General features: G+C 46.5%; 1 protein-coding gene across 1 annotated transcript in view; it reads right to left on the reverse strand.

Annotated features, from left to right (window-relative positions):
- The window catches only part of LOC131263699 (uncharacterized), a 61,070-nt gene extending 50,040 nt beyond the window's left edge, over positions 1 to 11,030 (reverse strand). Inside the window, exons 1-5 of the mRNA XM_058265945.1 lie at positions 9,167 to 11,030; positions 7,709 to 7,844; positions 5,327 to 5,440; positions 4,616 to 4,709; positions 4,213 to 4,342 (exon numbers count right to left, since the gene is read on the reverse strand). Coding sequence (XP_058121928.1) covers positions 4,213 to 4,342; positions 4,616 to 4,709; positions 5,327 to 5,440; positions 7,709 to 7,844; positions 9,167 to 11,030 — 2,338 coding nt within the window. The remainder of the gene's footprint in view (positions 1 to 4,212; positions 4,343 to 4,615; positions 4,710 to 5,326; positions 5,441 to 7,708; positions 7,845 to 9,166) is intronic.
- Positions 11,031 to 13,882: the final 2,852 nt, after the last annotated feature.

The raw sequence follows: 13,882 nt of genomic DNA on the forward strand, positions 1-13,882 counted from the left end.
GTCGATCATTTCGGCGAAAACTGTAACGGCAAGGGGTATTATGCTGGCGCATTTTTTCTTCGTTAACCGTTAAGTTGCGCCCCTTTCCGGAAAACCCATTCGGCCCGAACCCCGTTCTCCGACTCTCTCCTCCCAAGGGAATCGAGGGTGAAAGGAAAGCGAAATCACGGTTTTTCCACCGAAAAGCGGGTGCCTTCGGCGCGAGATATTGAAGGTTTTTTTTTTCGGAAGAGGGAACTCTGCATGTGATTGTTTTTCCCCCATCCCCCTTTCCCCTTTCTTCACCAACCCACTTGAAACCCACAGGGAAAATCACGAATAGCTGAATGAAAAGAGAAAACCTCCCAACGCTGGCCCAGTAGGTGGAAAGTGTGGTTCCAGCGGTCGATTGAGCACTGGCTGGCTTCCCGGTGGTGTTTTTTTCTTCGCCCCGGTATGGCTCCCCGTGGGCTTTCTATTACCACCGTACGCCCCGGAGCCTGCGAAACACTGTTGCATGTGAATATTTATAGTGGTTTCGGGCTGAAGAGGTTCGCACTTCTCGGAGGCGGTTCGCGTTTGCCGGCGATGATGCCGATGGTGATGATGATGATGATGAAGACGTTTGGTGTCGTTTGTGTCGAGAGGAGCGCTAGGAGTGCGCCATGAATTTTCCGACATCATTGTTTACTATCCATACGATTATCGGGCGACTGGAGCGAACCCGCGTGAAAAACGTCACCGCCTGCAAATTCATGAGTGATTCAAGCGATTGCTCTTCATTTGGAGCTTTCTTTGTGGACGCCAAGTGGTCTTAAGCCTGCGTGAGTGTTAATGGGTGCCATTTTCCTCCACCCCGTACGCATGCCTCTCAATGCCCGATGTCCGAATTTTCCGTGCGTTTGTTTGGACGAAAACGCATGTGTGTCACTCCGCTCCTAATGAAGATGGATCCGGGATGACGGCCGGCTCGCCTGTCGGTCTGGATGGTCAACAAAATGGTCGTCCACTTTCGGGGCGAAATGGGGTTGGCGGTGAGAGCGATGGTAAGGGAAAACAGGACTCGGTCCTTCCCGGAAAGGGTGTGGGCTCCGTCTCCGTGAGACACATTAGGGGGCAATCACGACGGGCTCCAGGAGCGACCTCCCTGCGCTCGGCGACACGGAGCACAAAGTGCCATTAAATTGCTGCTGTTTGCCTTTGTCCACATCCGGAGAATTAATGTCGGAAAGATGAAAGCATTATCCTCCACCTCCACGGGCCTCCCGAGCGTTGACGAGTGTCTGATGTCCGTTCGGGGCGGATGAGGGAAATGGTCCGCGCTTCGCTCCACCGACTCGACTGAAGCGAAGAATGCTGATGGCGTATCGTTCGGTTCCAAAAATTGGTGTGTCGGTTTGCGGGCCCCGTTTGCCATGGTTTGCCCTCTGCGTAAGGACACTTATACGGCCAACGCTATACATCAGGGTGGGGCCGCTCCGAACAAGGTGTTTGGAAATTTCAACAGGAAATTGGAAAAATGGTTTTCCGAAGCATGCCGCCACTGCTGACGACAACTTCGTCTTGCAACGCCCGGTGGAATGTGTGGGTGTGCGCGTGTGTGCGTGTGCTTTTCTATCATGTTTATTTACCCGAGCCATTTACCCCCCCGGGGGATAGAATTCGAAGATTAAATGACACCGAAAGCCGGTGCCGACGATTGCGATGACGCCGGATCGTATTTCATCCCGTGGTACAATATTTCAAAATTACTACCGCGGTAGGAAAACTCATCCCAAGCGGAGCAGATGGAAGCTATTCTTCCCCACTCCCCTCTCTCCCCCTCGCCCCATCCGATATTGCTTTCTGTGGAGGGAAGTTTAAGTCTCGCGTTCTTTTCTATTCACAAAACTCGAAACTGGAATTATGAAAAACTGAAGACCGTTGTAACGATGTTGAAGTACGCTTGACAGTTAAATGCAGCGCTGGGACGTGCGGGCGAAACCATCCACAGTGACATCTCGATTTCCCCATGATATACGATCGGGTGCACTGGGATGGAAATTTACGGGTCACGTGCTTGCGAATCTATATTTGGGATTGATACGTGGGCCCGGTGCTTGGAAGGTTGAACACTTGCCCGTGCTGCATGGTGGTATGCAAAAAGGAAATTTTCAAGGGAAAATAAATCAACCTGGTGCGATCATAACTGGAAGGTAAAGAACGGGTCTTGATAGCATGGTTCTATAAATAAAAAGCAAGGTGGAGAAATAATTTGAGTTTATTTATTTTGAACACGCGCTTCTATTTTTTTTGTATTTTTATTTATTTGTTTTTGTCATTTCATTGATTAAGTTGAGTAATCTTAGAAAATATTTAGGTTTTTAACAGGAAATCAGGGGAGAATTATAACGTGAGGTTTATATTTTTAATTAGAATCTCTCCTTGTTCTGTTGATCAAAGAAATAATCCGAACAAAACATCATAATTGTTCTAGGAACAAAATCGCCCGGATGCTTCCACTTCCTGTTTGAAAGACAGCAGTTTTCAAACAAATGTTTGATGCTCACCGTGGTTTACAAATACAGATTCTTAAAATGCAATTTAATTCCAACCGAAAAGATAATCTACCGACGCTTTATGATTTAGAGAAAAGAGGATGAAATTATGGTGAAATAGAACCAAGCTAGTGAAATTTTAATAAAGTTAAATAAAAAATTCTTCTACCACGAAAACAAAACACAATCTAAAACTGTAGAAAAAGTGATACAGCTTAAGGCATAAGAGATTTTTGTTAATCCTTGATTTTTCCTTTTAAAACAAAATAAAATGAGTTATTCACACTTCCACGAAAAATCCAACTGTTAATCTCAAAACATCAAATAATACCATCTGTAGCAATCCCAGATAATAGCAATTATAATCATTTGGTTTCCTTCAGCCACATTTATTGCACTGATCTTAAATTTTCATGGTACGACTTCTTAAAAAATGACTTGTAACTATAACTAATGGAATTTAATGAAATTTGTCAGAAAAGGGTTAGCAAAACCCACGACAAATAACAGATTTTCAAGGGGATTAAAAATGAATTAAATGATATAGGTAAAACCTGATAGATGTAAAGCTCAATAATGAACCAAACCGTGGTGTTAAATGGAAAATGAAACATTTTGCATTACCATGGTAAATTGAAACTGAGGTTGGGAAAGTGGACAGTAAGTGGATATTACAATCGTACTCGTAAATCTAGTTTCACAGACATACAGTTCAAAGTACGAATACGTATCGTTGTAAAAACAACAGACCTGAAGCATAATGTTTGTTCCGTTAAACACGGTACAGGTTTTCATATCTCCAGACTTTCGATTATGTGTTACTGCAATTGGTCGCAATCAATATGTCGCCAGTTTAGCTACCAAATATAGAAGTTGTATTTCGCTGAACAAAGCAGGACCTCCCCGAAATCCAACCGAAACAAAAACCCCGGGACTGTAACGTATCTTTTTTATTGACGCTCTTATCTCGTAAAAGACCGGGCGCCTCCATCGTCTTCCGACTCGTCGAACGATACTGACGCGCCGTGTACTATCTCGAATCGTAATTGGGCTGTTTAGCATAAAACCTCATTCGTTTGCAGCTTCCCCAGCAACGTAAGCTCCCACGGATTCTCACGGATTACCCGAAATCCTTGCTATCGTTCTCCGCGGTCTCATTAACCGTCGGTACTAAAGTTTATACCGCCTGGAGAGTAGTAAATGCGTGATAATTTTCTCTCCACGAGAAAAGGCGCGTGAAGTTGGGTAATTTTGAGGAGCTAGTTTTTCTCTCATTTTCCCCTTATTATCGAGTTTTTAAAGTAAGCCTTAGCAAGGGAAAGAGGGAGCAAATGAAGCTTTGGTGCACGTGAAAAGCGACTTTCACGAAGCAGGTCGAGCTCGACAACATACGCGCATGTGCTCGATTTCTCTCTCTCTCTCTCTCTCTCTCTCTCTCTCTCTCTCACACTCTCTCTTCTAAATTCTCAGAGCAAAGGGATTAGTATACCCTCCCTCTCTTTCTCTTTAGTATATTTTCTCTAAGTTTTTCCACTCTCCCACGGCGAGTCGGTACGTTTCAACCCCCCGACAGAAAAGTGTACGAGTCAGTCGGAGTATGGCCTCACCGGGCGAAGGGTGGACGTTTTTTGATACGACACCACGTCAGGAGAAAAGCTCGCCCTCGGAGGAACGCTATCAAAGCCAATATACTCACCCATATCGTCGATGATGGGCGCCATCCGCAGCGTGATTCCAACCAGCAGCAGGCACATTATCAGCAAGAGGCAAGCGGTCGCTATGATCGTCCAGCGGGCACGTTGCGGCAGATCGTCCGGGTCTATCACCTGCAAGTAAGCGGGTATACGAGCTTTATTATCACAAAATGCTCGGCTGGTCACTCCGGAGCGGGCCGCAATTTTCATAAAACAGCACGTCCGGTGCGACGTGACCCCCTGTTTTCGGAAGCTACAGGTTTTGATGGCGTAAAATCCCCCGTCGTGTTTCGTGTACGTGTAGGGGACACACAAATCTGAAAAGCCCTCCTAAGCCGGCACGGGATAAGAGCCGCAGAAGGGGGAGGTGGAAAAGTGGGGCGAAAAACGTGACCCCTTTCTTACCTTCACGCTCTGGTCGTCGAGGTCGTGCACCAGGATCTTGCGCTTCTTGTGTCTTTTCTTCTTACAGTGTCGATGGTGATGATGATGATGTCTGCTTCCGGGATTTGAGCACCGGGCCCGACGCACCACACCCAGGTGCCAAGGTGTTTGGACGGTTGGAGGCAAAGAAAAGAATGAACCGTGAGATAAAAGTTAATTGATTTTGCTTGTTTCTTCGCTTGCGGTTCGACCTCCGGGGTTCGGGCGTATCGGAAGGCGAAGCTGCGCCGCCCCGTGCCAGTTTTTATTAGATCCCTTGTGCTGCCTTGAGGGGTGGAAAACCGGCTCGGAGGGTGATCCGTTCAGCAAGAGTTGCCACCACCTGAAGTAACGTGACTCGGTTAACCTTTCCCTCGCTCCGCGGGGGATGGGATTTCGGATTGCGCCTTGAGGAGTCGGGGGAGTCTACGGGGAGTCCTTGTTGTTTTCCAACATGACCTACGACGGCGATGGTGGCGAATGCTCTCGGTCTCTTGAGTGAAGAGCCTACCCCTCCGTCCGGAGCGCTAAGCTAAGTCAGTTTCTCAGCCTCGCCACTGTATCGATCTTTCAGGCATGATGCTCCATAGCAACAGCTCCGTGCACTTTTTTGATACCGAGACGGGATATTTTCCGGGGGACGCGGGGATGAAAAGCAGCCGGTTCGCTCGTTATCTCGGGCCCAATGCTTACCTGTGTTTATGCTTTCTCCTATGCTCAGGCACTATTGAATCCAGCTCGCCGTGACGGTCGGATTCAATTTGCAGCGAAACGTCGTACATGAAGTCGTCGTCGTAGGGGAATTGACTACGTTTGGCACAGCGGGTTTTGCCGTGCGGGTTTTGCAGGAGTTTTTTTTTGCATCAAACGTGTGCGACGGGTATGACGATGCAGGCAGGCAGGCAGGCAGGTAGGCAGGCAGGCGGGAGAAACAGATAATGGGGTAGAAATGTGAGAGAACGTGGGAAACACATGTGAGCTTAGGTTGGGGTTTGCTTGCTGCTGGCAGAAAAATCAAGAAAAGAAAACCAGCTATCACGAAGCTCTTTGCTCCATGCGGGTTTTGTAGGTCTTTGTTACAGGCGAAATCATACTTTATATATCATGCGTAGGTGTCCACTTACTTTTACCAGCTTATACACACAAACACGCACACCTACTACTATCCGCTGCACGTTCGTACATAAGGTTCTAATACCTAGTGAACATTCGTGCCCTATGTGCTGTGCAGTACTAAAAAGATGATGAATATGACGGTAATGCGTTGGAGGTTCATACGAACAGAGAGCTAATTTCGCTGCTGCTGCTACCGCCCGATACCAAACCTTTGAGCTGGCGGTTTATGGATCGTGAAATCAGTGCGAGAAGGTCGTTACGAGCAGGCGGAAGGGCTTCCCCGTTGCTCGGGTAATGTATCGAATTGATAGCCTCTTCACTAGCGTCTCCGGGAACATCTCGTTCGAAATGGGCGCAAGTACCTAAATTAATCTGCTTCTGATTGTAATTAACCCAAAGGGCGTTACTCAGCACGTTCGGTTCCGGATAGGGATCGGTCGCAGACACGAAGTGTTAGATTGCTCGCGATGGGATGGGAAGTGGAGCGGCCAGCTGTTATAACAAGATTTTAATTTCATACTATACCGTCCCGCTTCCCACGTTTGCCGTCGTACGGTGAAAGTGTGAGCTAACGTATTCTTCAATTTACATGATAGCTCCTGAGGGCGCATTAGGCATGCATGACGTTAGAATATTTTATTTCCTGATATTTTCATTTAATCAGTCCCCGATGCTTTCATCAGACCGAAATAACGCTATAGTTGTGTTAATGTGTTTAACACTAGAACATATTGCTTTAGAATTTTGCCAGAACGCTCTTAAGCGGCGATTTTTGACGCTCTTTTTAAGACGCTAAAACTTCTCTGTTTCTGGAGTGATTTTCAATCGCTAAAACATGACTTTATTTTTTAAATTTTGCTTAATGCATTTGGTTTAATGTGTACTGTTTATTATTTTTTTATTTTTTGTAAATATAAAAGTTGAAAAGTTCGTTCTTTTATGTTTCACACCGAGCTAGCGGAATGGTTGATAGGTGCATACAAAAAAAAGCTGAAAGACTGTCAACAAATATACTAAAATGCAACCGTTTGCACATCAGATTTGATAAAACCTTCTTAAAAAGAGAAGTTATAGCTTGTTCAAAAGATCAGTCAAAAAGATTGCTAAAAGTATTTCAATATTATTTGGATTTTATAAAATTCCTGTTTTTTTATAAAATAAATATCAAAAAACCGCAACGCAGGTCAAATTGACCGCTGTTTGTATTCTAGTGCTAAGACCTTTTTTATTTACGTTAGTATTTAATGTTATGAACAATTTTGTTTAGTTTTACTGATTACTGCATTGCTGAGTGGCTTAGTTCTTTTGTCTATTTTTAACAATACACGTGACTTGTTGCTGAAATAACTAATAATGATTGTTCAGCTCTGTACCAATCTTTTGAATCAGTTTTCAAACCGTTGAAATTATATTGCAAAAGTGAAAACGAACCATATACAAGGCTCAACAGTATTTATGAAAACAAACCGGATAATAACATGAAACAACTCAAAATTTTTTATCATTCATTGCAAACTTCTTTTTCAATCGTTGATAAATACTGGAATGTTAATCATCTTGTAACATTTGTATAATTTAAGAGCTGAGCTTACTAGTAGAAAACGAAAACAACTTAGTGAATTTAATTTATGTGTAGTTTCGGTTTTTGGAAACTTGATATGGGGAACAAATAATAAATGATTTAAACAACTCATTTTTCTGTTTAAGATTTCCAAGGGAACATTTGTCAAACACATTTTGGGTTAGTACTAGACTAATCAACTATATCGGTGCTTTAGAGGTCTAGCTCTGTGGTTCAAAGTGGCGGAAAATACATTGCATGCAGAAGCCTTGTACGTATTGCATTAGTGCTAGGTTTACGTATTCGTTACTAGCCGCCTCTGGCTATCGGTTGACAAATCGGTCTTTCACTCGCTCACCAGACGCTCCCATCTGCATGGGAAGCGATGCAGTACTTACAGTGGTTGATTCGGTGGACGGCTGAGAATACAATGCTGCAGGCCACTGCCACCGCTGCCGCCACCACCAGCCGCCCCGGCTCCACTGCTCGTCGACGGGAACACGATGACCGGATCCGAGCATCGTTTCAAATATTCTAGAACAGGAGGATGAGTAGAAAAGTTACTTTGAGAACATCGACCGTTCCAGTGACATCGATCTTGTTGGGTTTTCGGGTGCAGGATAGTTTTCCCCCACCTCGGTCCAGCGGCCGAGGAGAGGTGAAGAAGTTTGTGTGGGTGCAGACTGGGCGCAACAAGGAATGGAACGGTGTCTACTAACGTGCTGGTACACAGGATGTTCCTAAAGATACACACACACACACACTCAAACGAATAGGCGATGGAATGATTGATGGAGCTTTCGAGTATTCCGGAGCTCGCAGTGCTTACGCCACATACTCTACGGAAAGCCGTCGGATTGCTTCTTCTGGTAGCGATTACTAAATGTTGCTAAATTTACGGTGAGTTTACAGAGGGATCAGATGGAACCGCATCAAATTGCACTCTAAGGATGGGAGTTCGCAATTGCAACACCAACCGAACCCAGACGACCGAAGGGATTACTTTGCGTCGAAGACTTTACTTAGACATATTTTGCACCGTTCAAAGTGTTTAGTTTTGATTTAAAAAGCTGATTAAATTATCTTCAACTTGGTGTTTAAACTTGTTTAGTTTTTGCTCAATATTGTCACAATATTAGATAACATCGGGATGACATTAGTGTAATCGTTCTAACGTTAATAAATCGAGAGAGAAAAGTGTAGAGAAATAGGACTTGCAGTAGTTGTAAAAAATGTATAACAGTTTTGGAATGGTACTTCATTTTGTGTTGCTTTGGCTAAATTAGTAGTTGAAACAAAAAAGGTATGTTGAAAAAGAATTGAGAGTAAGTAAAAAAATAATTTAGAGAAAAATTATAGGAAAGTAAATAAACTAACCTCTTGTGATATATTTGTACATGGTAGAGCCTAACGAAATACTCTCCGTAGTACATTTTCATAGTTAAATTAAATGCAACATTGTTTTAAAGCATGTTAACGATATTTTCAGTGACACTTGAGTTGTAAAACTTGTAAAAGTGTGTATATGTGATAGCAATTTATCTTTACTTTATCTTTCATTGCCTCAAAAATTTAGTGTTATGATATTTTGAACTAAATTATACTTTTTGGATGTGATTCACTCGACATAAAATCGTTTTACAAGAACTTGTATCACTGATTTACAATTGCTTTCGTAGATTGAATGGACAACTTTGTCAAATGATACCCCAAATTTCCCTAATGTTTTGTGCGTTTTTTTAAATACGCCGCTCCCAAAAATCACCATTCGGTCGTGGATCGTTTAGTGTTACCGTTTTTGCGATCAATTGAATACGGTTCGATGCAGTTGCTATACACTTTACTGTCATACTTACTGTACTTCCGTTTGTTCAGCTTCTCTTCGTCGCTCTCGTTGATGTCGTAGCCCATAATGTAGGACGAGTAGTCGTCGCCGTGGCAGCCGTAGCCGCTGCTCTTGCGATGATGGTGATGGTGCTCCTTGGCGCTCGAGCGCCGATTGCCACCGACGCAAACGGTCGGCCGATAGTGCAGCTCCACGTCGCAGCTGGATTGCCGCAGGAAGCTGCGCTGTTGCTGTTTGCGCTGGCTCTGCTGCTGTGGGAGATGGGCCGCTCCGGTTGGCAGTTGCGGTTGCGTCGGTGTCTTGAGTAGGGCCTGGTCTTCGGTGGCGGCTCCGGCCGACGAGCAGGAAGCCTTACGGAGGGCCAGTGGCGAGTGCGTGTCTGGGTGCTGCTGGGTGTGCGATGAGGCGTCGTCTCCCGGGAGAAGGGTGACCGAGGAAGAGGGTCGACGATGGTGCTGCTGCTGCTGCTGCTGAAGCTTGACCGTATCGCTGACCGGCGGAGACTGGCGAGCGGAGTGCATTTTGGCGGATATCACAGGTAGATTGGAGGCCGTCAGCTGGTTAAAGCTTTCGATGAGTCCCAGCGGCGGCGGCGAGGAGGATGAGGAGGGCGGCGGCAGCGGCGGCGGCCCGGCCGTCCCGTCCGCGCCCTGCGTGGTCCCCCTGGTGGCAAGGTGTTGCGATAATTTGTTCCTCTTACTAGCGCTACTACTACTGCTATTGTCGCCTAGGGCTAGGGAGGCCGACTTCCTGCCGCCATTTTGGCCGCCGGTCCCTGCGGCCGACTTGTCCTTCACTATCACAGTGGAGTGGTGCTGGTGCTGGTGCCCCGAGGACTGGCTGAGGTCCACCACGAACGAGGTATCACAGTCGATGGTGCACGCCTTGGTCGAGGCCGGCTGCTGGTAGGTGGCCGTGCTGAACGTCAGGTGGCGACCCTCGGCGGCCGGTTTCTGGCGCGGCAAGATCGGACTGTTCTGCGCGCTGATCGACTTTGCCTCGAGCACCCGCAACCGGTTGGCGGCGTGTCCGGCCGACAGGAACGGCCCGTGCTGCGCGCCGGCACCGAAGCGCGACCGGCTCGAGTTCTTGATGATCGAGATGGGCTCCGAGGCGATGCTGCGCCGCATGTCCGACACGTCGCTGACGCCGTCCAGCTCGATCGACACGTTCGTCGCACTGTCCAGCTCCAGCTCGACACTGAGCGGATCCGATTCCGGTTCGATTTCGATCGAAACCGGCTCCAGCAGGGAGGCCTTCCTTGGGAGCGTCGTGACACTCCCGCTGCCTCGCGTAACATCCGACGCTCGGCGCGACCCGGAACTCGCCCGCCCCACGCTGGCCGCCCGCTGCCCGCAACCTCCATTGACCGGGTGACCTCCACTTCTGACGCTCCCGGCCGCATCCGCGTGCGTCGTCACAACCACGTTCCCATCGGCATCGACCAGCGACGACAGGTCACCGATCTCGACAATGACCTCATCCACTCCGTCGCTGATGGTGGAGTTTTCCAGCGCCGCTTCCGGTCCCCCCGTGTAACCGAACGCGCTACACCCCGGACCGGAAGGTGCCCCACTGACGGCGCCATTGTGTCCGTGAGTCCCGCTCCGTGATTCCGGATCCACCGTGGGTCCACCATTCGTCGTGAGCTCCCCGGGACAGCATCCGGTCGGGGGCGCACCGCCGGAAACCTTGCGCCCGAAAAGGATACGTCGCAGCAGGCGCGTCTTCTTGTGGCGCTTCTTCAGCTCGCACTCGCGCTTGATTGCCAGTATCTTGTTCTCGACCAGCGTCGAGAAGACGGCCTCGAACTGAATGGCCCGGTTGAGGTCCTCCAGCGTGCCGTTCGTGCACACCGCCTTGTCCACCTTCATCGTACCCACCGCTTCCGCTCCCTAACCCCACGCTCTCGCTTCGCACAACGCAGACGCAACGACGTCACAAGCTGCTGACCGACTTTGCCAGATTGTTGTGGGTCGTCGCTGCACCGTCACAGATGAACTCCTCCGCGCGAGAACCCCACCCTATTTTCCCACGGCAACTTCCAACCTTCGCTCCGGCCGTGTTTAGTTGTGGGACGCTTTCTTTCCCGCCTCTGTTATTCTAGCACATAATTTAGCGCCCGTAGCGCTCGCACGGGACTATAACGATGTCCCTCGCCGCGACCGTCCGCGTGAAACCTGGTTTTCTTCCTTGATGTTGCCGCCTGATGATGCTGCCGCCGACATAATAATCGGCCGTGCCAATCCGCACGGTTCATTAGGCACACGGTCGGTTGAGATGAATGTTTCGAAGATGCTCGCTAATTAGCATTGCGCTGGTGTGTCTCGGTTTGACGACGTCGCTCCAAAGTCTACTGGAAATTAACACCCTGAAATGAGAGAAGAAAACGTACTGTTATTGGTGCTGAAGTTTTCCAAAAACACGAAAAAAGTTTTTTTTTATTTTCAGTTATGTCGATAGATTGAGAACAAAAGATATGACGCAAAGTGTTGATTGATTTATTATTAAATAACCAAAGCTTTATTGAAAACAAGATCGCACTTTTGGTGAATTTGTTGGTAGACTTCCAAAATGTCACTCTACTTCCAGCCAAACAAATTTATAAATCGTTGCTATTGATTCATTGACTCCAATATGGTCATGCAACGATCAAAGTAATCATTCTTGTGCTCTACCCTGCAGTGTTTGTATTTCAACAGGATGCTTTCCCACTTGAGAGTGTGTATTTACAAATCATAGAAACGTAAATTTATCGTAAATAATGGCGGGGGGCGGAAATTGTGCTTCAATCACTGGACAGGAAGTCCCGCGCAAGCAACTGCTCGCCGGTGTCGACTGGTTTTCCCGGCTGAGTGTGTATTTATTGGTTTATTTCACCGCACATTAAATAAACACCAGTTATTTCGCTCCCACTGATGAAGCTAGTCACCTCGAAGGTAAATTCCTAAGCCAATGTCATACTTTTGGAATGTGCGGCCAGGTCTTTGTGTGGCGAAGGTAATGTAAGGGAATCGAAGGGAAGCTGACTTCCAAGGAAATTGGGGAAATAATGAGAGAATAATCATAACATCGACATCGGAATACATCCCCCACGAGATCGCCATATTTCCCGAAGGTCACCGAACGAGGCAACGACTTTCCACGGAACGCATGACCCGCGCTGACACTGATTGAAATAAATTAGGTGGCAAAACAAATACGGAATAATTGCGCCAACAGCTTGATAAACATGCCGTTGTGATTGATCCCGGGTGATTCATTTAAGGTTTTCCTTCTGGCCCTGCTCAATACCCCGGTCAGTCGCGTGCCGTTGCCGTTGGCGTAATGGCGAATTTAATTAAGATTTATAGCAAGTCATTTGGAGAAGGGTGGTGCCCACGGAGGGTGTGGGAAATGTTTCCTTTATGGCAAGACTTTCATTTTGGGAGATTGTTAGGAGCGCGCTGTTGCCTTTAATTTGTTTTAATTTACTTTACCACTGTAGAAAAAGGAAGGGAAAATGTGTAATATCTGGATGAATAATAAAACTACAGATTCCATTCAAGTGAATAGTGGACTTATTTTAGTTTAGCATGTGTGAAATTCTTCTTTTGCGACAAAAGTAATTTCCGGAAAATTGTATGGCGAAAATTTCCAATTTGTGAAAAGGAAACATTTAATTTTTTATATAAAATATTTGAAAACTCTTACCAAAATCATTTACGTATGAAACCACAAACAAACTTATAACAGTAAATAGAAAAGAACTAGAATGGAACTTTCATTGCAATAAATTACATCTCGTACGTTGTTCTAACAAAGATAATCCTCTAAACACCATTTCTTATTACTAATCAACGTCAAAGGAAAGCTTGCTTCGAGGTGAAGGCTTCTTTGATGCGAAAATCGATGTATTAAATATGAACTCTTTACCTAGTCGTCGACTTCACTAGTTTCTCTCGCTGCAAAGCATGCTTTGAGTGCCGATAGTGCGGAGTATGTGCTTGGGTATGTATCTCTTCACACGTCGAACCAATTAGCGGTTGTACTACGAACGACGCTTGTGCGTTGAATAATCAATAATGCTTTTAACAGTATAGAAATAATATAAGTAAAGGTATGTTTTGTACAGTGCATACTGTTTTTTCTTCTCTTAAGATTTTATCTAAGATCACTTCACTCAAAATTGCTCTACATTGACTGCTTGCGTTTTCTTTTCATGAATAACTGTATGATGGTTTCGCAGCGCTTTCGGTAGCTTTAAACGGAGATCACTGTGTCTTTTGATTGATCCTAGTGGCTCACATTTGCCGCATATGGCTCCCACATGAATCTCGCACCATCCACTTAGCGCCCGTGTGGCAACAATGTTACACACTCCAACCAAGGAGCGCTTCTGCTTGAAGTACTGCTGCGAAAGTGTGGAAGCAAGAGTTATTAAAAATTCAACCACTTTCCATCTTTGCAAGCAGCCGCTCGCTGCTGTTGCTGGGAATTGAATTCGTTACGTCGACTCTACGTGCCACTACGGATGGCACGGGCTAACTTATCGCTTATCACACTCGTGCACCCGGGAGCCGGGCTCTCTTTACGATCGATTTATTTTTACATCCGCCTCACTCGTACGGTGAGATCATTTTTACCACTCTTGAAGGTACAGCTTTGTTCTTCCGAGTCTGCATCGCCTTGCGAGCCACGAAGATGTCGCGCCCGGCCTCCTGCTTTCGGCTACGCTTCTGGTACC

Source organism: Anopheles coustani, chromosome 2 (genome assembly GCF_943734705.1).
Source record: "Anopheles coustani chromosome 2, idAnoCousDA_361_x.2, whole genome shotgun sequence".
Classification (NCBI taxonomy): Eukaryota; Metazoa; Arthropoda; class Insecta; order Diptera; family Culicidae; genus Anopheles; species Anopheles coustani.